We start from the raw sequence: 25427 nt of genomic DNA, 5'->3' as shown, positions 1-25427 counted from the left end.
GTCCTTTAGTCTTTCCCCCACGCGCAGGCGCACTGAATAGCGTGCGCATGCACTCTGCGCCCGCGGGAATCTTTTTCGAACAGTGAGCGATGGCGCGAAGGAGAACGGTTTGAACGAGGCTCGGTTCAGTAAGGCGCATCTCCTTTAAAGTAAGTAAAACGAACCCGTCGCAGGCTCCTCTCGTGTGGAGAGTCATCGCCGTCAGGCCAGAAGCGGGTGAAAGGCGAGGAGCACGGCTGTTTGAAACCACTGCCCTGCCTCAGTGTTGTGGAATCCCGCAAATTGCCATTCTACAAGGCTTTCCACTTCTGCCAAAGAGTGCTGAGGCCTCAGGTTGCAATTGGCCGCCTTGATTAGCATTGAATATCCTTGCAGCTTCAAAGCTTGGCTGCTTCCTGCCTGGGGAAATCTTTTGTTGGGAGGTGTTAACTGGCCCTAACTGGAATTCCCCTGCCTTCTGAGTGTTGTTCTTTATTTACTGTCCTGATTCTGTAGTTTTTTTTAAAATACTGATAGCCAGATTTTGTTCATTTCCATGGTTTTCTCCTTTCTGTTGAAACACTTGTTTCACCATTTTCCAAGGCCATAAACTTCTTGTTCAGTTTTTACTGCAAATATGATTGCTAGTAGTTTGACTTTTTAAATTAAAAGGTGGTGCAGTGGGTTAAACCGCTAAGCTGCTGAACTTGGTGACCAAAAGGTTTGAATCCGGGAAGTGGGGTGAGCTCCTGCTGTTAGCCCCAGCTTCTGCCAACCTATAATAATAATAATAAAACTATATACCATTCCATCTCGAGAGGACCCAGGGTGGTTTCCAACATGAACATTAAAAAAAAACATTCAATTGTCAAAAAACACCATGCAACAAAGTTAAACATAGTAAACATAATAAACAACATCATATGACAGAACCAAAACAATTCTATTAAAAACAGACATAAAATTACAAATCCAAATCAATATATTCCATCACCTAGCAGTTCAAAAACATGCAAATGCGAGTAGATCAATAGGTACCACTCCTGCAGAAAGGTAATGGTGCTCCATGCAGTCATGCCGGCCACATGACCTTGGAGGTATCCATCCAGCATCTACTTAAAGGCCTCCAGAGAAGGAAGGGAACTACAGTGGACTCCCTGTTTGTTGAACAGCAATTACCATAAGGCCATTCTCCCTAATCATAGATTCATACAATTGGATGAGATCCCAAGGACCATCCAGTCCAACCCTGTTTATGCCTTTGCAGGAAAAGCTCAATCCAAGCCTTCCCAACAGATAGCCATCTAGTTTCATAGGCATTTGAGGATTCATGAAGAATTTGGGCTATAAAATCAACGATTCCTAAACTTGGAAGGGGCCTTGTCCCATCCTACCTCGCCAGGATTGCTTTGCAACTCTGAATCTGTATCCTTTCTTGGGTTGGACCACAACTCCCAGAAGCCCCTCCTCAGGGAGATACAGAGGGGGAGGAATCTTGGGGTGATGGCACTGCCTTGAAAATCATGAATAGATGATAAAGTTAACGTATTATCTAAGGACCATTTGCTGGAGATTCGTATATCACCAACTGAGCTCCTTGGTTGGACTGGATGTCCTTTGGGGGTCCCCTCTAACACTATGATTCTACTTAATGTCGTCCTCCCTTCCTCGAGTGACTACAGAAAGTCATGCTACCCCTCTGTTCTGCCTTGGTCAGACCACTCTTGGAATACTGTTTCCAGTTCTGGGTACTGCAGTTGAAGGGAGATGCTGACAAGCTGGAATGTATCCAGAGAAAGGCGACTCAAATGATCAAGGGTCTGAAGAACAAGCACTATGAGGAGCGGCTTAAAGAGCTGGGCATGTTTAGCCTGCAGAAGAGAAGGCTTAGAGGAGACATGATAGCCATGTATAAAGATACTAGCTGTGCCCGGCCACGCGTTGCTGTGGCGAAGTATGGTGGTATGAGAAATAAAGTATTGAGGAATTGGTGGTAGTTAAGGTAAAGGTGCCGGCCTGTTTATGTTGGATAAGTGAGACTCTACTGTATATTTATAATCTTATATTATCTGCTTAGAACTGGATGATATGAGGCCCCTTCTACACAGCTGGATAAAATGCACACTGAAGTGGATTATATGGCAGTGTGGACTGAAGATAATCCAGTTCCAAGCAGATAATATAAGATTATAAATGGGTTATATAGCTGTGTGGAAGGGCCTTGAGTCCGCACTGCCATCTAATCCAGTTAAAATCTGATAATCTGTATTTTATAAGCAGTGTGGAAGAGGCCTAAGTGAGGCCTAACTCTGCCTGTCCCCTGGGCTGATTTGGTTGCTAGGAGACCAAGTGGGCAGAGTTTAGCCTTCTAACTGGCAGCAATTGGATAAAAACAATTATTCCTCTCCCTCTAATTAGGACTTTATTTTTCTTTTCTTTTTGTTGTATGAACGTAGAGGCATGGATGAGGGGTTGTGCTGCCAAGTTTAGTGTTTCTGGGATGTGTAGTTTTGTTGTTTTGTCCTAGGCCGAAATTTCATTACCCTTTTATATATATAGATGAGGGGAAGTCATAAAATGCCTCGGATCCCTTAGCATTGAGCCATAGCAGTTTCAAATGGTGCCAAATTGCATTCATTCTACAGTGTAGACCAGAATGGGGAAACCTCGGCCCTCCAGCCTGTTAGGGATTATGGAAGTTGAAGTCCAAAACACTCAGATGGCCGGAATTTGCCCATGCCTGGTCTAGATGCACCCTAGGACACAGAGCAATGGGTTCCAATGTTAGGAAAAGGGATTCCTAACATTTAGATCGGCCCCTCCCTCCTATCCTTTAGAAAACAAGTTAAAACCTGGCTATGGGACCAAGCGTTTGGAGAGTAGCACAGGGCTATATGCAGCTACAACATGAATGGCAATGTGATTGGAACGGCTTCTGGATTATGATTGTTGGTCTATGTGTAATGTTTTAACAGCTTATTTATGTTTATTTTATTCATTTACTGTATTTATATACAACTGTTCTCACTCCTGGGGGGACTCAAAGCGGTTTACAACATAATAATGACAAAATTCAATGCAGGTTTGTTTTCTGCCACCTTGGAAATCAAGAGTCAGAAAAATGGGTTCAAACTATAGGAAAGGAGATTCCATCTGATTATTAGGATGAACTTCTTGACCGTAAGAGCTGTTCAGCTGTGGAAGTCTCTGCCTCAGAGTGTGGTGGAAGCTCCTTCAGTACTGTTCCATTATCCAAGTGGAAGCAAAAAGGGGGCCTAGACTGAGAAGGGCAGTCTATTGTTTTTTTTGGGGGGGGGGGGTCGAAGGATTAAAACCATTTCCCCCTGCTATTCCTTCCACCCATGTCCCCGTTGTGGAAACAACCCTCATTCATGGAATAGGAAGGGGAAAGAGAGAATAACCAGCAAAACCAGAGGAGATTATTTTCCTCCTTCAACTACCCCTCCCCAATTAATTAGATTATCCTTCTCTGTCTAGCCCCCCTTTTGGAGTCCACCTGGATAATGGAACAGTACCGCTCTTTTGGAGGTTTTTAAACAGGCTGAATGGCCATCTGTTTACATCTTAGGATGCCATTTAGTTCATCCTACTGTGACATTTAAAATGATTATTTCTGCATGTTTTGCCTCTTTATTTTCAAAGTCTTGAAATTCCATGATTGTTCTTTTGACAAAACAAGAGGAACTGTGATGGTGAGAAAATATAAATCGCAACTAGAACCTCCCAGAATAAAAAAAGGATCAAAGGGGAGACAACAAAAGAGAAAACAAGAAAGAGAAGTAAGTATCTTTAAATGAAAAGTGAAGCCAAGGGAGAAGCTTCAGAAAATAAAATTTTGTAACTGAAAGTAAGAGTTTCTTTTCCCTATTCATGGAGAATTCACATGAGTGATAAAAGCATGTTGTGGCCCAAATTGCACAAACTAAATGAGCCTCAGGAACACTAACATGGTTGCATTTTAACTATGTTTTAATATGTGATTTTATAGATGTATTTAATTAGTTGTGTTGTGCCCCGCCTTGAGCCGAAATGAGAGGTGGGAAATGAATAAAAAATTATCATTATCATTAACTATACTTCTTGGCCTTGTTCCAACAGAATTCTTGTGTCCTGGGAAGCTGCATAATAGATAGCAGAACAAAGGATGTTATTTCCCCTTGACACTGTATTCCTGTATAACACAGCATTAATGTTTCATAGGTGTCTATGAAAACATTTTAAAACTACAAAACTCCAGTTTGAAGCATAAAGGAGAAAAGAGCACAGATGGAATCATGTGGCTGCTTCTGGTGATATACAGAAAGAAATAGTAGCCTGTAGGGTTGTTTGACACCAAAATCTCTGTTTTTACATAGCATATGTTTGCCCTTTATCTCCAGTGTGCCGATACTGCTCACTCCTAAGAAAGGAAGGCCTGGTTAATCCTTAGATGCCCTTGACTTGTTGCACTGCAGTGGGAGAGATACAAGAAACCACTAGTAATTAGAGGCATGGTTTTTGCACATACACACCTCATTGCTTACCAAGACTTCAGGATCCAGTTTGAATATTTCTGGTGATGTGACATTTTTCTTTCAGTCTTAGTTGGAATCTAATATTTCCTGGTAATTGTCTTGAAGTGAGTGGGGATTATAGAAGTTGCATTCCCTTCAACCTGAGAACTGATGGACTTATACCACTTTTACTGATCCGAGTTTTGGTGGCCTCAAATAACAACAACAACAACAACAACAGTAGTAGTAGTAGTAGTAGTAATACTTTATTTATATTCTACTCTCTCTCCCTGAAGGGACACAATAGAATGGCTGTGGTCACTTAGAATACAGCCTCCTTGTATCTATCCACAATCAAGTTCTTTTAATTGAAGTGGAGCATATCCCAGGCAAGTAGATATCAATTTTGTCTCAGCTTCTCCATTTTGAGGTCTGAGCAACCCATTGAAGTAACTATGACAAAATGCCAGTTTAATGTAAAGATGTAGTAGCTACGGGTGACATACTGCAGACTTTTACTCTATTAGTTTGGACGACGCCCCACAGAACTTAGAAAAACGTACACTTAAAACAGCCATGGGCAAGCTTCGTCCCTCCAGGTGTTTTGTACTTCAATTCCCACAATTTCTAATAGCCTTTAGCTGCAAAATTTATTTAGAATCAGCAAAATATGCAAAATCATAGAATCAAAGTTGGAAGAGGTCACAGGGACCATCTAGTTCAACCCATTGCCATGAAAAAATACTGAATCAAAGCAACCAAAATAAATAAGTGGAGGAAGCCATCCATAAGTAAACTAAAATGTTTTTAACCTTCTAGAAACTAAATGCGTCCTGGGATTATTTTTTTCACCAGCTTCTACTTTTATTATGATTTTTGATGGCCAGATCACTTACATATTTGTTTTTATTATATGCTGGGCGAAAATGGTGAGGTGAAACCCTTACCCCCTTTTTTGTTTGGTTGTTCTCACATGTTCAGTAAGAGTTTCTGGGAGCAGGTGCTATTTCCCTTGCCTGGCTCGCATAGCTATAGTAGAAACTGATAGAGTAGCATCTCATTAGTTCCCAGCTCAAGGTCTCTTCAATTGTTTGCTGCAACCTGGCACTGAAAGTGTTTCTGTAGCCTTCCTGCACCATCCACTCAAGATAAAACTTCTGATTAGACAGTGGATGAGGAATAAAATAGGTTAGGCAGGTAATTCCCTGGTCCAGATCTGATGTGGTAGAACTGAGTTAGGTGCCTTGCCTAGATAACTGTTGAGAAGAAAAGAAGTTACAACCGAAATAGAACACCAGAAAGGTAAGATAAAAAGAAAACTAGGGGGATCACAACCATGAAATGGCTAAGATGACGTTTAGACTTTTCATTAGTGCCCCTAAGTGTCTGTGTAACTTGTCTTATATGGATTATAATTCAGATTAAAGTTGCACTGCTGCAGTTAAAGAACTTTAAAACGTTCTGTCTTCTCTATGGCAGGATGCAGAAGCAGTGGAGAACAAAAAGAAGAGAGCAAAGTGTCCAACAGGTATTAAGTGTCTTTGTATTTTTATATTATTTTTGGAAGTCTTTGGGAAAGGAAGTCTTCCTTTCCCCCTAAAACTGAAAGTTCCTGGGCCTAAATGGCCATTGTGCCACTGGAATCTTCTGTGGGGGGGGGGCATGTTTGTCTACCCTATGCCAGTTTTGGAGGTGGCATAGTGCAAAAACAGTCTTGAGTAGGCCATGTGCATCCTGTGAGATACACATGCCCACCCTCCCACCTTAGAAGGTTGTTTTCTTGGAGGAGAAGGAGCCATTTATGGTTAACTCCTTCTGCTGCCCAAGACAAGAAATCACACTATTTTCTTTGGAAAGTATTAACATTAGTTCTCTGATTTCATCTACCACAGGTTTTCCCCTCCCATAGTTAAAGACTGATGGTCTCTTTTACTAATCCACCTTTCATTCCTTCCTGTTTATTTCCATCTTAATTCTTCTTTTTGTTTTTCACATTCATCACCTTCACCATTCCCCTTATTATTGACAAAACCCCTTCATTTCACTTTTCCTTTATGTGTATTTTCCTTCCCCTTCCTGGCACCTATGGGAGAAAGCCTCCGTTGGGTGGAGTCATCCACCGTTAAAGGCTCTATCTTGCCCAAGAAGTATGTTGCGATAGTGAGAGATGTCCCTAGCTGCCATAAAGACTCATGGAGCCCCCCAGTGGCGCAATGGGTTAAACCCTTGTGCCAGCAGGACTGCTGACTTGAAGGTGACTGGTTCTAATCTGGAGAGAGCACAGGTGAGCTCCTCTGTCAGTTCCAGCTCTCCATGTGGGGACATGAGAGAAGCCTCCCACAAGAATGGTAAAACATTAAAATATCTGGGCAAAGTCCTTGCAAGCGACCAATTCTCTCACACCAGAAGCGACTTGCAGTTTCTCAAGTTGCTCCTGACATGCAAAAAAGTAGGAGTCATACCTCACTAAAACCTTACATACCTCTGTACATTCTCAGCTGATTGTATCAGAATAAGTATTTGCCTTTTTTCTCAATTTTTAAAATCAGGTTTGTCCATCAAATTTATTTGATCCTCCGTTTTCATATTTTCATCAACATCTTTGTGTTTTGATTGTATTTTAAAACCTACCAGCTCACCAAACTATTTTGATTTTCCCATTAACATTTCTATACCCTACAGAGGGCCTTCTGAAACTATCATCAAGTCACCAGCAAGTGCCTTAACTTCAACATTCTTTTAAAATTCTTATACCCCAAATATATCATCTTGACTTATGTCTCTATTCCAAATTTCAAAAACTGACTTTGAAACCTTTGTCTTTGGTTTCCAAGTCACATTGAATCTCACATTGTTGTTAACTCACTATTAACCATTATTTGTTTTTTCTGTAATGTACAGATTGATACACTACATTGAATTTAATAAAATTAATATTCAAATATTTCTCAGTAACTGCTGCTTCCTTTTATGTCCCCCAAATGCCCCTCCTCTGCTTCTTTGAACCACTAATTGTATAATATGCATCAACCTTCTCCAGATCTTATAAGCTTAACAAAAACATTTTGACGCCTTGGTAGGAGACTTTCCAATACATGATCCAGCATAAAATGTCTTTCATCCACCCGCTCTTCCTTTCGAGGCACAACAACTGCTTTAGTAAATCTCATCTATAGATGGCTCTTTGCTAATGGAGTATAACAAGTTGGGACTCATCATAAGGCCCATTTTTGTCTGTTGAAAAGGATATATGTTACCCTAGGAATTGCTTTTTTCTATTTTTTCTGTAAGCATTATGCCTGGCTCTAGTAAATAAATTAAAGTGGGGGAGATAGGGATCTAGTTTTCAATAAAAAGGCCACATGATTCCTTGCTTAGCAAAAAGTAGTTAATTTATCCATAAATGTCTCCTTCACTATTGACAAGAATATACAGTGTTCCCTCACTATTTCGCAGTTCACTTTTCACGGATTCGCTGTTTCGCGGTTTTGCAATAAACTCTAAAAGACAATTATAAATCATAAAAAATTACAATTTACAGCCCAAGGAAGGGAGGAAGGAGAAGCCAAGGGGAGAGGAGAAGGAGGCGATTTATCAACACACTATTGGTTGATAAAGACTTAAAATAGTGTATAACTACTAAAATAATGTATAAATATTGAAATAAATATAGTGTCCCTACTTCGCAGATTTTCACGTATTGCGGGTGGTCCTGGAACCTAACCCCAGCGATAAATGAGGGAACACTATATTAATGCTGAGTTCCCATGTTCTAGTTTGTCTTACATTTAGGAGGTATTAAAAATAAAAAGTAATGATTTAGAGTAAAATTGAGTACTTGGTTAATAGATTTTATTGGAAAGGAGCTGTTAATTTACCATTTACAAAGCATTTTTTAAAAAATTGTTTGAGGACATTTTTCTGCCTTCACACATGTAGTTTACAGCAAAATATTTATTACTGTTATTATTTGTAGCCTGCTTTATCTCTTGAAAAAAGAGACTCAAAGCGACTCACCACAAAACCAAGGCAATAGAATTTAAAACCTAAAAATATATAAACCTTATAATTAAACATGAACAGCATTAAAAATAAAAAAAACCCTCAACCAATTTAAAACCAAGTCATATAGCTAAAACAACAGCACCTTCTGACTTGATCTTGAAAACTTCCTCCTTTATAAACCTTCCTGAATAATAAATATTTTTGCTGAACATAGAAGTATTGGAAGTGAATCCAAACCCACAAGAAAAACAGCAGCTGCTCCCAACGAGTTCTAGAGAACATCTTGAAGCTACAATTCATTGGTTAATAACGTAAGTATTGAAGTGTTCTGAGTACTATTATATTTGTTTCCCAAGGACAGTTTCACCTATGTGGACAAATATGTTTATCCAAAGCTAACTAAAAATACCTTAAGCAGTAAAAAAAATCTTATGAATGATTTAGTTAACATAAATGCTGACTTAAAACAGTGATTAGCACTCAAACCATTATATCTCATCAGTTGCCAATAACAAGGAAACATTACAGAATTTTAAAAAACCTGATAGAATTAATCTGTAATGTTCTTAATATTTATATATCATTGTTGCTATTTTGTGGAGACATGAGTTGTCTTTCATCACAAGATTTCGTTTTATTTGACCACTGAATCATGTTTTTGTATTGACTAGATGACAGGAAGGCAAGATGCTCCTGTGATATTTCTAACAGCAGCAATATTTTTAAAAGTGCATGTAATAAGAAATTCAGTAAATTATACTCTCTCCTCTTTCAGATCTGTTTTGTATAAAACTACACAGAACCACAATGAAATCAGAAAGCATTTAAATCTTCTCAAGAAAAGGTAAATACTTACTGGATAGCGGATATTTCAGCAACATAATTCTGAGTATGTTGTAGCTGTAATTGTGATTGTGTTCAGTGAATGTGAATCCTTGGTTTAAAAAATTAAATTGCAGGCTTAATGATTTCCAAATACCAGGACATCCAGCTCACTCCCCATGTCATCCTCCCCACCCCACCCCCAACAAGCTTTTCTCTAGAGTTGTTTGAAAATTAATAATAATAATAATAATGGGATTCATAATAATAATAATATTTTTCTGTCCCACCTCCATCTCCCCAAAGGGACTTGGGGTGGCTAACATGGGGCTAAGCTCACAAAACAAAACATGAACAAAATTAAAAACATAAGTAAACAATATCAACAAAGCAGATAAAATAAAACAGATTAAAAACACAATAATACAGTATAACACAATAACAGTAAAGTAAAATAGTAAAATGATGTAAAGCAAACATCACCACTAATAGTTAAAATGGGGGGCGGTTAAGTCAAAAGCGAAGGTATATAGTTGTAAGACCATTTAATAAAGTGCCTGGACAAAGTGCCGAAGAGTTCTCTAGGAGAATTTGGGGTGGAGTAGGAAGTTATTTCCAATACAAGGACAAAATAAAGTGCAGAAAAGTAGTATTTCTTTAGGAGGGATCTGTCATGGGGTTAATTATTCGAAGGCACACTGGAAAAACCATGTTTTTAACTGTTTTCTAAAGGCAGCCAAGGTTGGTGCTGGTCTAATCTCCCTGGAGAGGGAATTCCAAAGCTGAGGGGCCAGCACAGAGAAGGTCCTCTCTTGTTCCAACAGACCGTGCCTGTGATGGAGGTGGAAACAAGAGGAGAGCTTTCCCAGAAGATCGAAGAGATTGTGCAGGCTTGTAGGGGGAAAGGTGGTCACGAAGATAGGTGGGTCCCGAACCGTTTAGGGCTTTGTAGATGATTACCTGCACCTTGAATTGGGACCGGAAAATTAATGGCATCAATGGAGCTCCTTAAACAGGCGGGTTAACCACTCCCTGTAAGTCACTCCGGTTAGCAATCTGGCTGCTGATCGATGGACTAATTGCAGTTTCCGGTGTATCAACCGTCAGCGCTGAGTCCAGGAGGACCCCCAGACTGCGGACCTGTGTCTTCAGGGGGAGTGCAACCCGTCAAGCACAGGTTGTCACCCTATACCCTGATCCGACGTGCAACTGACCTGGAGGACCTCTGACTTGTCAGGATTAAGCTTTAGCTTGTTCGCCCTCATCCAGGCCATCACAGGGGCCAGGCACTGGTCCAGAATCTGAGAGGCTTCCTTGGATTTTGGTGGAAAAGAGTAGTAGAGTTGAGTGTCATCTGCTTAGAGATGGCACTGAACTCCAAAACTCCGGAGGACCTCTCCCAGCAGTTTCATGTAGCTGTTAAAAAGCATGGGGGACATAATAGAACCTTGCGGGACCCCACAAGTCAATGGCCAGGGGTCCGAGCAGATGTCCCCCAGCTTCACCAACTGGGAACGGCCCTCTAGGAAGGAATGGAGCCACTGCGGAGCTGTGCCCCCAAGACCCATCCTTGAGAACCGACCCAGAAGGATACCATGGTCGATGGTATCAAAAGCCGCTGAAATGTCCAGGAGAACCAGCAGGGACACACTCGCCCTGTCTAGCTCTCTGTGGAGGTCATCCACTAAGGCAACAAAGCCGTCTCAGTACTGTGTCCAGGCCCGAAACCAGACCGGAATGGTCTAGAAAATCAGTGTCATTCAAGAATCCCTGGAGCTGAGAAGCAAGCACCCGCTCCAGAACCTTGCCCAGAAAAGGGAGGTTGGAAATTGGTCTGTAGTTGTTAAGAATAGAGGAATCAAGGGATGCCTTTTTAAAGATAGGCCTCATTATTGCCTGTTTAATGCTAGATTGAAATTTCCCTTGTTCCAACTCGGCGGTTTCCAACCTATAGGCAAACATTCAATTGCCGAATGGGAAGACCAGACAATACATAAGAAAACACATTCAATAATATAACACAACCTAATTTAACAAAAACTGAAAGCATCATAAAAAGCCAAAATTGTGTTAAATAAAAATAACAATATTAAAAGCTCATGTCATTGTAGCTCCATCAGTAGAGGTTCAGCATACCAATGGCCAACCGTTCTGACCCAGCTTACCTGTCTGAACGGATCTCCCCCTATGAACCATCTCAGAGTTTAAGATCGTCTGCGGAGGCCCTACTCTCAGTCCTGCCTACTTCATAGGTGCGACTGGTGGGGACAAGAGATAGGGCCTTCTCAGTGGTGGCCCCTCGGCTGTGGAATTCCCTCCCTAGGGGTATTAGATCAGCCCCCTCGCTCCTGATTTCCATAAGAAAGTGAAAACATGGCTTTTTGTTCAAGCCTTTGGAGAACTTGTGCAATTGAAAAACATGGAATTACGGGCAACGATTATTGGAACGGCCCAGACTATGACCTTGGCTAGTATGGTTTAATAGTATGGTATTGTTTTAAATATTTTAATGTATTTTATAATTACCATAGATACTTGAGTATAAGCCAACCCGAATATAAGCTGAGGCACCTAATTTTACCACAAAAACTGGGAAAATTTATTGACTCAAGTATAAGACGAGAGTGGGAAATGCAGCAGCTACGGGTCAATTTCCAAAAAAAAAGATATTAATAAAATTGCATTATTTGAGGCATCAGTGGGTTAAATGTTTTTGAATATTTATATAAAACTGTAATTTAAGATAATAATAAGACTTTAATAAGATAAGACTGTCCAACTCTGAATACCTATATACTCAAGTATAAGCTGGCCAGGACCCTCACTCGAGTATAAGCCGAGGGGAGCTTTTTCAGCACTAAAAAAGGGCTGAAAAACTAGGCTTATACGCGAGTATATAGAGTATATTTTAAAGTGTTTGTTTTAATTGTACATTGTTAAGGTATTGAATAGTTGCCTACGTGTAAAGCCGCCTTCAGTCCCCTCCGGGGTTGAGAAAGCCAGGGTAGAAATACTGTAAATAAATAAATAAGATTACAGAATTAACATGGCCATCTATAAAATGGGCTGGGCAAGGAATAGTTCAACAGCATATCAAATTTAACAGTTTGCAACAAGAAAAATATGTTTACATGTTCAGAGAGATTTTAAATGCTGTCCCTCACTTTAAGATTTTGCATGTAAGTGCTTAAATTATGGAACTCTTACTGCAAGTTTATACCAGGTTGAGGGTTTAGTTTAGATTGCTGTAGTCTCCCAAAAATACAGTGTCCTTGATGATGGTGTCTGCTGTCCTGAGAATATGCCCCTGAAATGCCGACTCTGCTTTTCTCTGGGTATTATAAATGAAAGAATCTCTGTTAAAAGTGAAAAAAGCATTCTTTGTAGACTTTTCAATTCATTGAATAAATGCAGTTTGTCATAAGTCCCATTCTCTGTATTTGATATATTGGAAATCTGGCCCCACTCAGTCACTGAAGCACAATTGCTATATTAGTTTATTGTTGACAAGGTTGGCAGGGACTGGTGGGAGTTTGTAGTTAACAGTGTCATGGGCCAAAAACCAACAAAATGAATGTCAACAGGGAGAAATGTATGGTACTACACTTAGGCAATAAAAAATAAAATGCACAAATATAGAATGGGTGACATCCGGCTTGAAAACTGTACATGTGAAAGAGATTTAGAAGTCTTAATAGATCACAAGCTGAACATTAGTCAACAATGTGATGCAGCAGCTAAAAAAGCCAATGCGATTCTAGGCTAGATCAATAGAAGTATAGTATTGAGGAAAATAGTGGTCCCCATTCTTTTCTACATTAGTCAGACCTCACCTGGAAAATTTGTCCAGTACAGGGCACAACAATTCAAGAAGAATATGGAGAAGGTGGAATGTGGCCACAGAAGGGTGACCAAAGTGATCAAAGATTTGGAAACCAAGCCTTATAAGGAAAAGATGAGTGAAGTGGGTATGTTTAACTTAGAGAAAAAAAGGCAGAGAGTGGACATGATAGCCATTTTTAAATATTTGAAAAGGGGACAACGACTTGTTTTCTGCTGCTCTGGAGAAAATAGGACACAGAGCAATGGGTTAAAATTTCAGGAAAGGAGATTCCATGAAGAACTTCCTGATGGTTTTCAGCATTGAATATGCTGCCTTGAAGTGTGGGGGGAGTTTCCTCCTTTGGAGGTTTTTGAACAGGGAAGTAATACCGTAGTCCCACTCTGTCTAGCTCTAATCCAACCTGGAAGATAAAAACAATGCCTTCTATTCCATCATCCAAGTCATTGATAAAGATGTTGAATAGCACTGGGCCCAGGACAGAACCCTGCAACCCCCCCCCCCCCCCACACACACACACACACACGTCACTTCTCTCCAGGATTAAGAGGAGAAGCCATTGGGTTCAACCAGTCAACCAATTTCCAGTTCACCTAAGAGTAACATTGTTTTTCTCAGATTTTGCTAGCTTTTTTGTGAGAATATCATGGGGGACCTTGTCAAAGGCCTTACTGAAATTTAGATATGCTAAATCCACAGCAACTTCTTAATCTGCAAAACTTGTAACTATCAAAAAAAGACAAGGTTTGTTTGCCACATCTGGTAATTGAGAAACCTGTGTTGACTTGAGTATGGTATTCCTTTCTATGATTAAAGATTCTTTAATGACCGACTCAATAACCTCTTCATATATTGATGTCAGGCGATAATTGTTTCGGTCAGACATTTCCAAACTATGTGTCCACAGCTGTGTCGTGTGAAAAAAGCTCCCCCCTTCTCTGCCCCCGCAAGCAAAGGCTGTCTGGCAGCCACTTTGAAGAAGTGTGTTGACCATTCCTGGAGGAGGGGGTGGCCGCAGCGGGAGGAATAGCTGCAGCCCAAGGCCCCACTATCCTCTTCCTCCTTGTCGTCCTTGACTCTCCGCCTTGTCTTTGATGGTATCGGCTCCATCCACAGCTGGGGAGGGGGAGGAGAAGGAGGAAAAAGAAGAGGAGGAGAATTAAGGCAAATATGGGCTCATAAGAGGGACTCATGGTGGGAAAAGAGAGAAAGTAAAAGAGACCCTCAAAGGGCATCCAGTCAAACCCCCTACAGTCAAGCAGGAAGACACAGTCAAAGTACCCCTGGGTGATCATCCAGCTTCTATTTAAAAACTTCCAGAGAGGGTTAATCATTGCAGAAGTTAAACTGCTGCTGTTCAAGCGCCGGTACTGTTAATTTGCAAAATTTGTTGATTGTGTTGCAGTAATTACCACTAAACTCGATAGATTTCTAATTAAGAAAAGAAAATGTGTTGACAATGTTTTTGTAGTCAACCACATGGATCAGCTATAGAAGAAATTACACAAGAATTAACTAATAGTGTTCCCTCACTTATCGTGGGGGTTATGTTCCAGGACTGCCTGCGATAAGTGAAAAACCGTGAAGTAGAGGCACTATTTTTATTTTAATATCTAAACATTATTTTAATAATTAAGTGGCCTTTCTCCCCCTTGCAAGCCCTGGGGAGAGTGAAGCCTTTCCTACCGGCGCCGGTGGGCCCCTTGCTTCCTGCCTGCCATGTTGCTCTGGCTGCCTCTGCTCCTGCAGTCAGGGAAATAGAGTGAGGGCAGGCGGCAGCAGAGGAGCCTGGGAGATGAGGTCAGGCTCATTTTTCTGCCAGCACTCCAGCCGGCCACGCTGGGAAACGTGAAGGACTCAGAAGAGGGGCATTCTTCTCAATGTTTGTTTGGGTTGAAAAGCGCGACAGTGGCCTTTGACTAATTGTAGTGCACCTAGAGCATTAAGCAGTGTAACCTGCTTTGTCAAAGCAAGGCGGTTTCGAATGGTCATGGTTCTGCCTCCATGCTTAACTAAAAGAACTGGAAGGCACCATAGCACGAAGGACAGACCGGAGACTGGATTTGGTAAATCAAAATATTTTATTAATAGACAAAATTGATTTCTTTTCCTCTTGTTGCCACTATAAAGTCCCTTGAGAGGAAAGATATCTATGCAGTTCTGGATGGATAATGCCACACAGTACAAAGTCTTGTCATGACTGGATTCTTTGTAGCTTTGAGGTGACTTTAATACAATGTTGTCGTGACTTTCTCTATTGCTGTATTCTATGGCCTTTTAATCTAATCTGAATACAGTTCCGACATGACGTGAATTTCTGTGCTCCTTTTAGCTTCCACTCTTCCTTCTAGTGCTTCACCAACTGACAAAATCTAACTGACAAAAAAAACTGCCATTTCCAGGTTGGCAGGAGCCAAGGCAAAGCTCCACCCCTTTAGAATCTTAGAACAGGGCAGCAGGTGATGCTTGCCTCCTTGTGCCATGACAGTCACCATCAAGTTTATTTTCCCACTTAAAAAGAAGCCAGTAGTTCACCATGTTAAATTTGAAGGATGCATGCTTCCATGTTGCCATTTGATCAGATCATCAGAAATTCCTTGCCCTTTCCATTGGACACAAATATTACTAATTCTTGTGCCCTCCCCTTTGGCTTCTCCACAGCCCCAAGGATGTTCACAAAGTGTGTGATGGTCATTGCAAACACTGATAATCTATCCCTACCTGATTGATGGGCTTCAGGTTGCCGATTGCAAGGAGATCCTCCTGGGGGGCGGGGGGGGGGGCAGAGGAAGATGTCTATTCAGCATATTCTAGGTCAGGCATGGGTAAACTTTGGCCCTCCAAGTGTTTTGGACTTCAACTCCCAGAAATCCCAGCTGGCTTACCAACTGTTAGGAATTGTGAGTGTTGAAGTCCAAAACACCTGGTGGGACCGGAGTATGCCCATGCCTGTTCTAGTGAAGGGGCAAAGATGTAAAAGATGTTTTTTTGGTGTTTTTTTTTTGTGTCAAGAGCAACTTGAGTCACTTCTGGAGTAAGAGAATTGGCCGTCTGCAAGGACGTTGCCCAGGGGACGCCCAGATGTTTTGATGTTTTTACCATCCTCGTGGGAGGCTTCTCTCATGTCCCCGCATGGAGCTGGAGCTGATAGAGGGAGCTCATCCACACTCTCCCCAGGTGGGATTCGAACCTGGCAGCTTTCAGGTCAGCAACCCAACCTTCAAGTCACTTAGTCCACTACGCCATCTTAATCCAAAGTGTGGGGTCTCTTCTCCCAGTTGTGCTGTGGGTCCGTCTTCCAAAGAAAGCACCAAGACACACGCGGGTAGATTCCAACAAGTTTTATTGTACCGAACGCCAGAACCTTCTTTTGTGCCGTATATATAGGGACTCTCACATACCAGAGGGTAATTGATGTTTTATGGCCGGCCTGCTTTTATGGCTGGCATCTGTTCTTTGTCAGCTGACCAGAGATGACAAGGATTGGGGATCCTGACATCACGCCCCCCCAAAAACCGCCCTCCTCCCTTGTGTGGAGGTTTGTGTGGGTTTTGAGCGTGAAAGCTCTTGAGTGTGGGTGCATTTATGTCAGCATCCCTGACCCATTCTGATTCACTGAGGGGAAAATGCTTCCACCTGACGAAATATTGGAGAGTGTTTTTCCTGACTCTGGAGTCTAATATTTCTGCCACCTCATAGTGTTGGTTGCCCCCTATCATGATGGGTGGAGGCGGGGGCTTGACTGGGTGCCACTGGGAGCTCTCGGTAGCTGGTTTGAGGAGACTGAAGTGGAAAACGGGGTGAATCATCCTGTAGGACTGGGGAAGTTCTAGTTCTGCACTGACTTCATTGACTAGCCTTTTGACCATGAAGGGGCCAATGTATTTGGCTGCCAACTTCTTGGTTGGCTGCCTTCCCTTGAGGTATTTGGTGGAGAGGTAGACCTGTTGCCCTGGCTTGAGGTCCCAATCTGGCCTCCTGTGTTTGTCCGCTTGGTGTTTGTAAGCTGCCTTGGCCTCTTCCAGCGCCTGTGTGATGACAGGCCATGCATCCTTAATTCTCGCCATCCATTCTGCAAAGGGGACTGGGTCAGACTGGATGACCTCTGGGGTTGGCAGCGTGCGGAGGTTACGGCCGTAAACTATCTCGAATGGGGAGTGCCCTGTGCTGGAATGTACCGAATTGTTGTAAGCCACCTGGGCATAGGCCAAAAATTTTGACCAATTATCCTGTTGGTAGTTGGTGTAACATCTCAGGTATTGTTCCAGCACCTGGTTGACCCTCTCTGTTTGCCCGTCAGTCAGGGGGTGGTATGCCGTGCTGAGGGCTTGCTTGGCCCCTAATTGGCGTAGAAACGCTTTCCAAAATCTGGACACAAATACGGAGCCCCGGTCTGAAATGACCTTCGAGGGAGCCCCATGGTGCTTATAGCAGTGTTCAATGAACATTTGCGCCAATTGCTCTGCATTGGGCATGCTCCTGCATGGGATGAAATGTGCCTGCTTGGAGAAGAGGTCCACTACTACCCAAATCACGGTCTTCCCGTTGCTGGGGGGCAGGTCTACAATGAAATCCATGCTGATGTGTTCCCAGGGGGCTGCTGGGGTTTCTAGGGGCCTGAGGAGCCCTGATGGTTTGCCCCCTCCCCCTTTCACTGTGGCACAGACTGGGCATTGGTGAACATACGCCTTCACATCCTTTCTCATGAGAGGCCACCAATATTTCCTCCGCACTAAATGCAGAGTTTTTACAAATCCAAAGTGCCCTGCTGTTTTGTTGTCATGATGATCGTGAAGGACCAGCTTCCTTTGGTCCTCGGGGACATACGTTCTGCTGCCTTTCAGCCACACCCCGTCCTTATAATCTAATTCCTGATAGTGTTCCCTGAGCCAGGGGTCCCTGATGTCCTTCTCTGGGGGAGGGGTGGCCTCTGGACCTGTCCCCTCTTTGTTCGCTCTGCTCCTCATGACCACCCCCATTCCCAGCTGGGTGTTGGAAAAGATTGTCCCCATTGTGTGTTGTTTATCTGCGTGGTACTGCGGCAACCTGGATAAGGCGTCCACTAGGAAGTTTTCCTTTCCAGGCAGGTACTTTAGCTCAAAGTCAAATCGGGCAAAGAATTTGGCCCACCTCAGTTGCTTTGGGGTCATTTTGCGTGGTGTTTGGAGTGCTTCTAGGTTTCTGTGATCCGTGTACACTACAAATTTGTGAGGGGCTCCTTCCAAAAGGTGCCTCCAGGCTTCTAAGGCAAATTTGACTGCGGCAGCTTCCTTTTCCCAGATGGGCCAGTGTGACTCTGTTGTGTTGAACTTTCGGGAGGCGCAAAATGCCCTTGTCATCCTTCTGGAGTAACACTGCCCCCGTGGCTGCGTCACTGGCATCTACTTGTATGACAAAGGGGTGTTGGGTGTCTGGGTGTTTCAGGATCGGCTCCGAACTCATGAGAGATTTTAGCATTTCAAAGGCCTCCTGGGCCTCCCTGTTCCAGGGCAGTTTTGCGCTTGGTTTGGGCTTGGCATCTGATTGACCTCCCCCTCCCTTTTTCTTCGTTTTGAGCATGTCAGTGAGGGGCAGGGCTACCTGGGCAAAGTTGGGTATGAAATGCCTGTAGAAATTTGCAAATCCCAGGAAGCTTTGTAGGTGCCTCCGTGTCCTGGGGGGCTCCCAGCCCAGTACTGCCTGCACTTTGCTGGGGTCCATCTCAATGCCCTGGATGGAGATGCGGTAACCCAAGTAGTCTAGTTTGTCTTTGTGGAATGCACACTTGGGCAGCTTGACATACAATTGGTTGGCCAGCAGTTTTTTTAGTACTTGTCGTACTAGGGGGACATGAGATTCAAGGTCATTAGAAATGATGAGGACATCATCCAAATAACAGAGGACACCTTTACCTAGGTGTTCCCTGAGCACTTCGTTAATGAGATTTTGGAAGACTGCAGATCCGGATTTTAAACCAAAATTCAAAATTAAAATTCATACTTTCCATAGACAGTGTTTATGGCTGTCTTATATTCATCCCCTGCTCGAATTCTCACACAATGAAAAGCTTCCTTCAGGTCCAGTTTGGTAAAGATCTTACCGGTGCTAAGTTGCGCCAGCATGTCCTTAATCAAAGGGAGGGGATATGACTGTGTGGCGCTGATTGCGTTTAGGTGTCTATAATCGGTGACCAGCCTCAGTGAGTGATCTTTCTTTTCCCTGAAAAAGACTGGCGCACCCAAGGGTGACATGGAAGGGCGAATAAAGCCCCTGGCCAAGTTCTTGTCTAGGAATTCTTTCAGAGCAACCCTTTCTTTGGTAGTCATGGGGTAGGTTCTTTGTTTGGGCATGGGGGAGTTGGGCAAGATCTCAATGGCACAGTCTGTATCTCGATGGGGAGGGAGTTTGTCACTCTCCTTGTCATCAAAGGCCTCTGCTAAGTCTGCATATTCTGCTGGTATCCGGGGGCACCCTGCCTCATCCCCCAGTGTTTGAGAGGTGAGTGTGTCGCCCCCTCCCGCCAGTGGGTGAGCTGGGCTTCCTGCCATGTGTTCGGGGTCGTCCCTCCCCCCTTCCTGTTCTCTTGTTGAGGTGTTTGTGTTCCTCTTTGGCCTCCCGACCTGGGCTGTGCTTCCTGCCATTTGCTCTGGGTCTTCCCTCCCCCCTTCCTGTTCTCCTGTTGAGGTGTTTGTGTTACTCTTTGGCCCCCCTTCCTGGGCTGCGCCTTGTGCCATTTGCTTGGGGTCTTCCCTCCCCCCTTCGTGTTCTCCTGTTGCGGTGTGTGTGTTGTTCTTTGACTCAGCGCTTCCTGCCATCTGCTCTGGGTCTTCGGAGCCCCCTCTTCCCCCCCCCTCCGGTGGGCAAAGAGTGAGTGTGTTGCATCCCTCATCGGCTCCTCCCCTCTCGCTTGCCTTTAGGTCCCGTAAGTGGTCCTTGCAAGCTGGGTCTGTGAAACTGATGTCCCCCTCCCTCCATTTCACCATGGGGTTGTGTCGTTTCAGCCAATCCAAGCCTAGGACCAATTTGTAGCGGGCCGTGGGCGCAATTATGAACTGGATGGCCTCCCAATGGTCTCCCACCCGCAACAATACTTGTTCAGTCCTGTATTTACAGAGCCCCCCCTTCATTTCGCTCCCATCCATCTACACAAAGGTTATTGGTGAGCGAAGCTTCACTTTGGCCAACCCCATCCCAAGCGCGACCTCAGGCTTTATTATGGATTTTGTGCAGCCTGAGTCCAGGATTGCCCGCATGGGCGAGTCTGTCCCAGTCCCTCTTTTGCTCAGCTGCACCTTCAGCCAGAAGGGGGATTCTGTGCCACTCACCACAGTCTTGGGGCGTCGCTTCCGTGCTGCCTGGGGCGGGGAGGATTCACTGCCAGTCTCTGCTGCTCCAGCGCGCCTCCTTCCTTCTGCCTGGACGCCGGCGCGCTTTAATCCAGGCAAACCTCGTTTCCCGAGAGCTGTTCGCTGCCAGAGGAGGCATCTTGGGGTCCGTCGCAGGGGGTCTCCGGCCGTTTCTGCTGCTTTGTTGCCAGTGCTGTTGCGCTGGTCTTCTTCCCTGGGTTGAGGTTGGCCTTGGGCTGGCCTTCTCCTGTCCTGCGTCCTGCAGGTTTCTTCCCGCCTCCTGGGCAGGAGGTGGCCAAATGCCCCTCACCTCCACACCGTAGGCACAGGCCCATCTTCCACCTCCGATCCTTTTCAGCCGGATCAAACCTGTCCCTGTTCCTCGAAGGGGCACGGCTTCTGCCCGCAGTGCTTCCGGCTGAGGGGGTTTGTTTTTGGCAGAAGTTTTTGATTTCCTCCTTCAGCACCTCCCCCTCGCCAGCCGCTTCCACCCATCTGTCCAAGATGCCCGGCTTCTCCCTGGCCAGCACCCATTCCACCAGGTCTGGCCTCAAGCCCTCCTTGAACACTTCAATCCTATAGGCTTCGTTCCACTCAGGGAGCAGGAAGGCCAGCCGTCTGAATTCCAAGGCAAAGTCCTGGACGGAGCGGGCGCCTTGCTTCAGGCTCCTGAGTTTCGCCCTGGCTTTTTGCTTGCGCAGGCGGTCTTCAAAGCGGGATCTCAGTGCCCCCATGAAGGCATCCAAGTTGTTGAGCTCCGGTGCCCTCATGTCGTACAGCGCCAGGAGCCATTCGGAGGCTGCTCCTTCGAAGTGGTCGGCCACATGTTGGACCTTGTCCATTTCGCTTGGGAAAGAGCCTTCCCACTTGCTCATGAAGGTAGCCACTCTCATCAAAAAGAAAGGCAGTTTCTCTGGGTCCCCATCAAAGGTGACTTGCAACTTCCTCTCCTCTCTGTAGTGCCGGCCTCGCTGCCCCCCCTCTGCCCCAGTCCTTTGTCTGTAGGGGGAAGGGGCTGCCGCGGAGAGGCCGGGGGAGGTTACCGGAGGGGAAGGAGCGGCCGCTGGGAGGACGGAGCTGGCGTTCTGCCCCCTGGGGCTGCCCTGTTGTGCCAGGATCAGGGAATGGACCATCTCCCGCAGTTGTGCTATTTCTTGCCTCATCTCCTGCATTCCTTGACTCTCCGTCGGGTGGGGGTTGCCAAGCTCCCAGGCGGTGGCTGGCTCGGCTCTGTGCGGCCTCTCCGGCCCCGCTGGCGTGACCCTCCATTGTGTGGTCATGGTTGGGGGGGAAGTGGCTGCGTCCACGGGGGTGTGGGATTCTTCCCTCTCCCCTCCATCGGAGCTTGCTTCCTCCGAGAGGCTGTGGGGTTCCTCCCTCGTTTCTCCGTCAGCGCTTGCTTCTTCTCCCCGGGAATATTCGAATTGGTTCTCTCTCTCTCCTCCCTCCATGTTGCTGTAGGTAGGAGCTAGAGAAAGTAGGTGGTTCGATACAAATTGTTGGGTTCTCTTCTCCCAGTTGTGCTGTGGGTCCGTCTTCCAAAGAAAGCACCAAGACACACGCGGGTAGATTCCAACAAGTTTTATTGTACCGAACGCCAGAACCTTCTTTTGTGCCGTATATATAGGGACTCTCACATACCAGAGGGTAATTGATGTTTCATGGCCGGCCTGCTTTTATGGCTGGCATCTGTTCTTTGTCAGCTGACCAGAGATGACAAGGATTGGGGATCCTGACACAAAGTCAAAAGCAGGAGGCCCCTTTTCTGTGGAGAGGGTGAGGAAGGACTTCCATTGCAATTCCATTGGTTTTCTATGCTGTAACAACATGTGACTCTTTAGACAATGGTGCTTTTCATGTTATTGACCCTGATCTCAGCACCTACTTATCTTCCACTTGTTGCAAGTATAGGTTCAAAACCCTATTGGAATCCTAGGGAGTAGTGGGTAACTGGTTCTGACATGATGTATTGTTATTATTGAAAGTAACTTCTTTTTCTCTGGAACTACTCTTTTCCTAAACAGAATTTTCTCTCAAGCGCAGGCCTTTCTCAAACATAGGCCTTTTGCAACTTAGTTCAGTCGAAACATATGGGACTTAAAGTCATTGGAAGTATCTTTGAAAATTCTCTTTTTAAAACCATGTCCCCCTCACTAGCTCCTTGAGAAGTTTGCATTATGTAAATATTATAAAGATAAATGCGTAAAGAAATCTTCGTTAAGGTGGCAACCTGAAATAAATCTATGCTAGGACTGATCTCTTAGAATTTCATAAGTTGGAATTAATCCTGTTTTCTACTTTAACAAAATAATAATGTTCTTTTATTACTTTCCTCAAGACTTCTCAACAGTTTCGAGACCATACAAGTTCCAGTAAGAAAACTGAACAGTTGGGGGAAGGTGCATACAATTCTAGCAGAGGAAAAGAAAAAGACTGTTGCCATTGAAGATGATTCGGAAGAGTTGCAGGTGAGGAAGAGAAGGGAGTATTTTATGGCACTCCATTCAAGAGTGAATAGTAAAGGAGTAATCAGTTCCATGAGTAAGAAGAGATGTAATTCATCAGTTAAATTCTATTTGCAATTTTTCATATCACAACTGTTGCTTTAAGAAATGTACAGGGAAAGTTCTTATTTCGTTTCCCCTGAAATCACGGTGATTAAATAATGTTTGATACTAATGATAAGAAATGCTGCATACTGAGAAGTAGAATGACTTTTCATTTCATTCCACAAAGCAAGAAAGGAGAAAGCTAAAGTAAGAATCAGCCCAAATGATCAATCAAAATAATTTGTTTAAATCACAAAATTGGTACTTACTTCTGAAATTATACAGTGTTTTATGTTACCCCTTTCTTTAATCAATTTATATGCTATGAACTATATCTCAAACAAATTGTTGCAGCTTGTGGCCTCAGTCTATTCTGAAGAAGGGTTAACTGGAAGGACTGGAAATATTTTAGCTTTATGATCTGCTTGTAACAGCACGATTTTAGCTAATGCAGGCACAATGTTCACCACATGGATAATACTTTGCTTTCATTAAATTCTTTAACTTCTTTGTTTTTAATACAGAAAGAGTTGGATAAAGTTTTGCAAGCCACAGAGCTGAATGATAATAATATTAAAACTTTCCAGAACAAAGTACAGAAATTGAAAGGTGACTTGGCAGCAGAGGAAGCAGCATCAAACAAGGTATCGTGGAGATAGTTTTGTTTTCAGATTTTGTGTGGGTTAGAATTGGATTTATTTCACTTTTACATGGATTCAGGAAGAGGGTGAACTACTTGCTATTTGGTTTGTCATTCGTGATTTGTAAAGAATATGCAGGAAAAATATTTATATATTGCAGGCTATATTTCAGAGTAAGGATATAGGGAGAAGGTAGAGTTCTGTTTCTAGGTATGCTAAACGTTACTCCTTTCTCCACAGTTATTCCAGAGAGATGGTAAATATGACCTTTTTCTTCCTGATATCTTTGAGGATTGTACAAAAGCACCCATTCTTCAGGTGAGCAGATGTCAGGTAATGTAATATGTCAGGAAATATCAAGAACATTCCAGCAATGAATATCAAGCTCTTGATATTTCTTCTTGCCAGACGTTTTTCTCTTCATGTCACAGTGGAAACAAACACCTTTCACTTCACCTTTCCTGAGAATAGGGGGAAGTTGGAGGAGATTATATGTGCTAAATCAGATAAGACTTTTAGTTTATACAGTGTCCAAGTAACTGTCTCTGGAGAGCTGTACAGGAGGACAACAACACACTCCAGTTCGCTTCCCCTGCAGCTGGTATATCTAGATCAGTGGTTCCCAAACTTATTTGGCCTACTGCTCCCTTTCCAGAAAAAACATTACTCAACACCCTGGAAATTATTTTTTAAATTTTTTAAATAGCAATTAAACAGAAAGATATATGTATCTGTGGCCATCACCACTCCCCTGGATTGCTACAGCCACCAGGGGGCGGTAGCGCCCACTTTGGGAATCACTGCTCTAGATAATCCTGGAATTATTGAAATTATAATTGTTACTGAGTCTTGATGTACTCTTTTTGTCATCTTGAAATCCTTACAGACTTTAGCTTTCAGACCTTTTCTGGAAAGTGCTTTGAATGTTTGTGTGATAATCTTATGTTCTCATGCCATATTAAACATTGAATCTTTTCATATTCTATAGAATGAGCTTTTGAAGGTTAGAAACCAACCAAATCTTCTTCACGACTTAAATACTATTCAGCAATCAGATGAAATGAAGACTCTGTCAATGTTTCTGGAGCAAGTGTATGAAATGTGAACTTCTGAATGAAATCAATCATTCCTGGATGTTGCCTAGTGAAGAACAGCGACATAAGCTGTATCTCTTATTGCTTTCATCTCCCTTAAATATGTGTAAGAAATTATTTCTTTTCAGAATATGATTATGATGCTTCATTTATTATTGCCTATATTTTCAGATTGTGCATTTATATTTCCATACTATATTCCATGGAGCTATATTAAAATGAACTAGCCTGTGCCTCAAAGTTTATGAAATGAAGGTTTCAGCTGCACATTATTTCTTGTGAAGATCAGAAATATATAGCTGAAAACTTCATTTCATAAACTTTATTTTTCTAGATGATTTTTTAAAACCCCACTACCACACCAAATCTATTTGAATATGTTTCCACTAAGTTCTATGTCCTAGCTTACTCAAACTGCTATTCAGATTGTCCAGTCTGAGATATTTGTACTTCAGTTGTTTTGGTGTCTAATCCCTATTGTTCAGGTTTGAGTAGTTATTAATAAAGTCTTCCTGATATTTGTTTGTCATACCAAGCAATCTTTTCTGTAACATGCTAGCATATTCGGTATAAATGGTTCCACATTTATGCAAAACCCAGTCAATCACTTATTGTGTTGCATCATTGTGTTGCATTATTCCTGCTGCTTAGACACTA

At 43.3% G+C, this 25427-nt stretch overlaps 1 protein-coding gene across 3 annotated transcripts; it reads left to right on the top strand.

Moving 5' to 3' along the window:
* The first annotated feature begins 3 nt into the window (after positions 1 to 3).
* Positions 4 to 25288, top strand: cenpq (centromere protein Q). Of its 3 annotated transcripts, none has more exons than XM_008116796.3 (9): positions 4 to 149; positions 3643 to 3779; positions 5973 to 6021; positions 8716 to 8809; positions 9274 to 9342; positions 22825 to 22954; positions 23560 to 23679; positions 23917 to 24009; positions 24665 to 25288. In XM_008116796.3, the coding sequence occupies exons 2-9, from the start codon at positions 3690 to 3692 to the stop codon at positions 24779 to 24781; spliced, it is 762 nt and encodes a 253-aa protein (XP_008115003.1). In that variant the 5' UTR covers positions 4 to 149; positions 3643 to 3689; the 3' UTR covers positions 24782 to 25288. The 3 variants fall into 3 exon arrangements, with proteins under 3 accessions (XP_008115003.1, XP_003215373.1, XP_008114996.1); XM_003215325.4 differs by having other exon boundaries at positions 8713 to 8809; positions 23917 to 23994; XM_008116789.3 differs by having other exon boundaries at positions 8713 to 8809.
* The last annotated feature ends 139 nt before the right edge of the window (positions 25289 to 25427 follow it).

Source organism: Anolis carolinensis, chromosome 1 (assembly GCF_035594765.1).
Source record: "Anolis carolinensis isolate JA03-04 chromosome 1, rAnoCar3.1.pri, whole genome shotgun sequence".
Classification (NCBI taxonomy): domain Eukaryota; kingdom Metazoa; phylum Chordata; class Lepidosauria; order Squamata; family Dactyloidae; genus Anolis; species Anolis carolinensis.
The sequence above is the reverse complement of the archived record's forward strand: the minus strand, read 5'-3'. Positions and strand labels throughout refer to the sequence as shown.

Excerpts from the sequence above, each read along its gene's own strand:
- cenpq (XM_008116789.3), top strand. The coding sequence starts at position 3,690 with ATGGTGAGAAAATATAAATCGCAACTAGAACCTCCCAGAATAAAAAAA. Across the intron at positions 3,780-5,972 it reads AGAGAAAACAAGAAAGAGAA|GATGCAGAAGCAGTGGAGAA; the intron begins GTAAGTATCTTT and ends TCTCTATGGCAG. Across the intron at positions 8,810-9,273 it reads ACAATTCATTGGTTAATAAC|ATCTGTTTTGTATAAAACTA; the intron begins GTAAGTATTGAA and ends CTCCTCTTTCAG.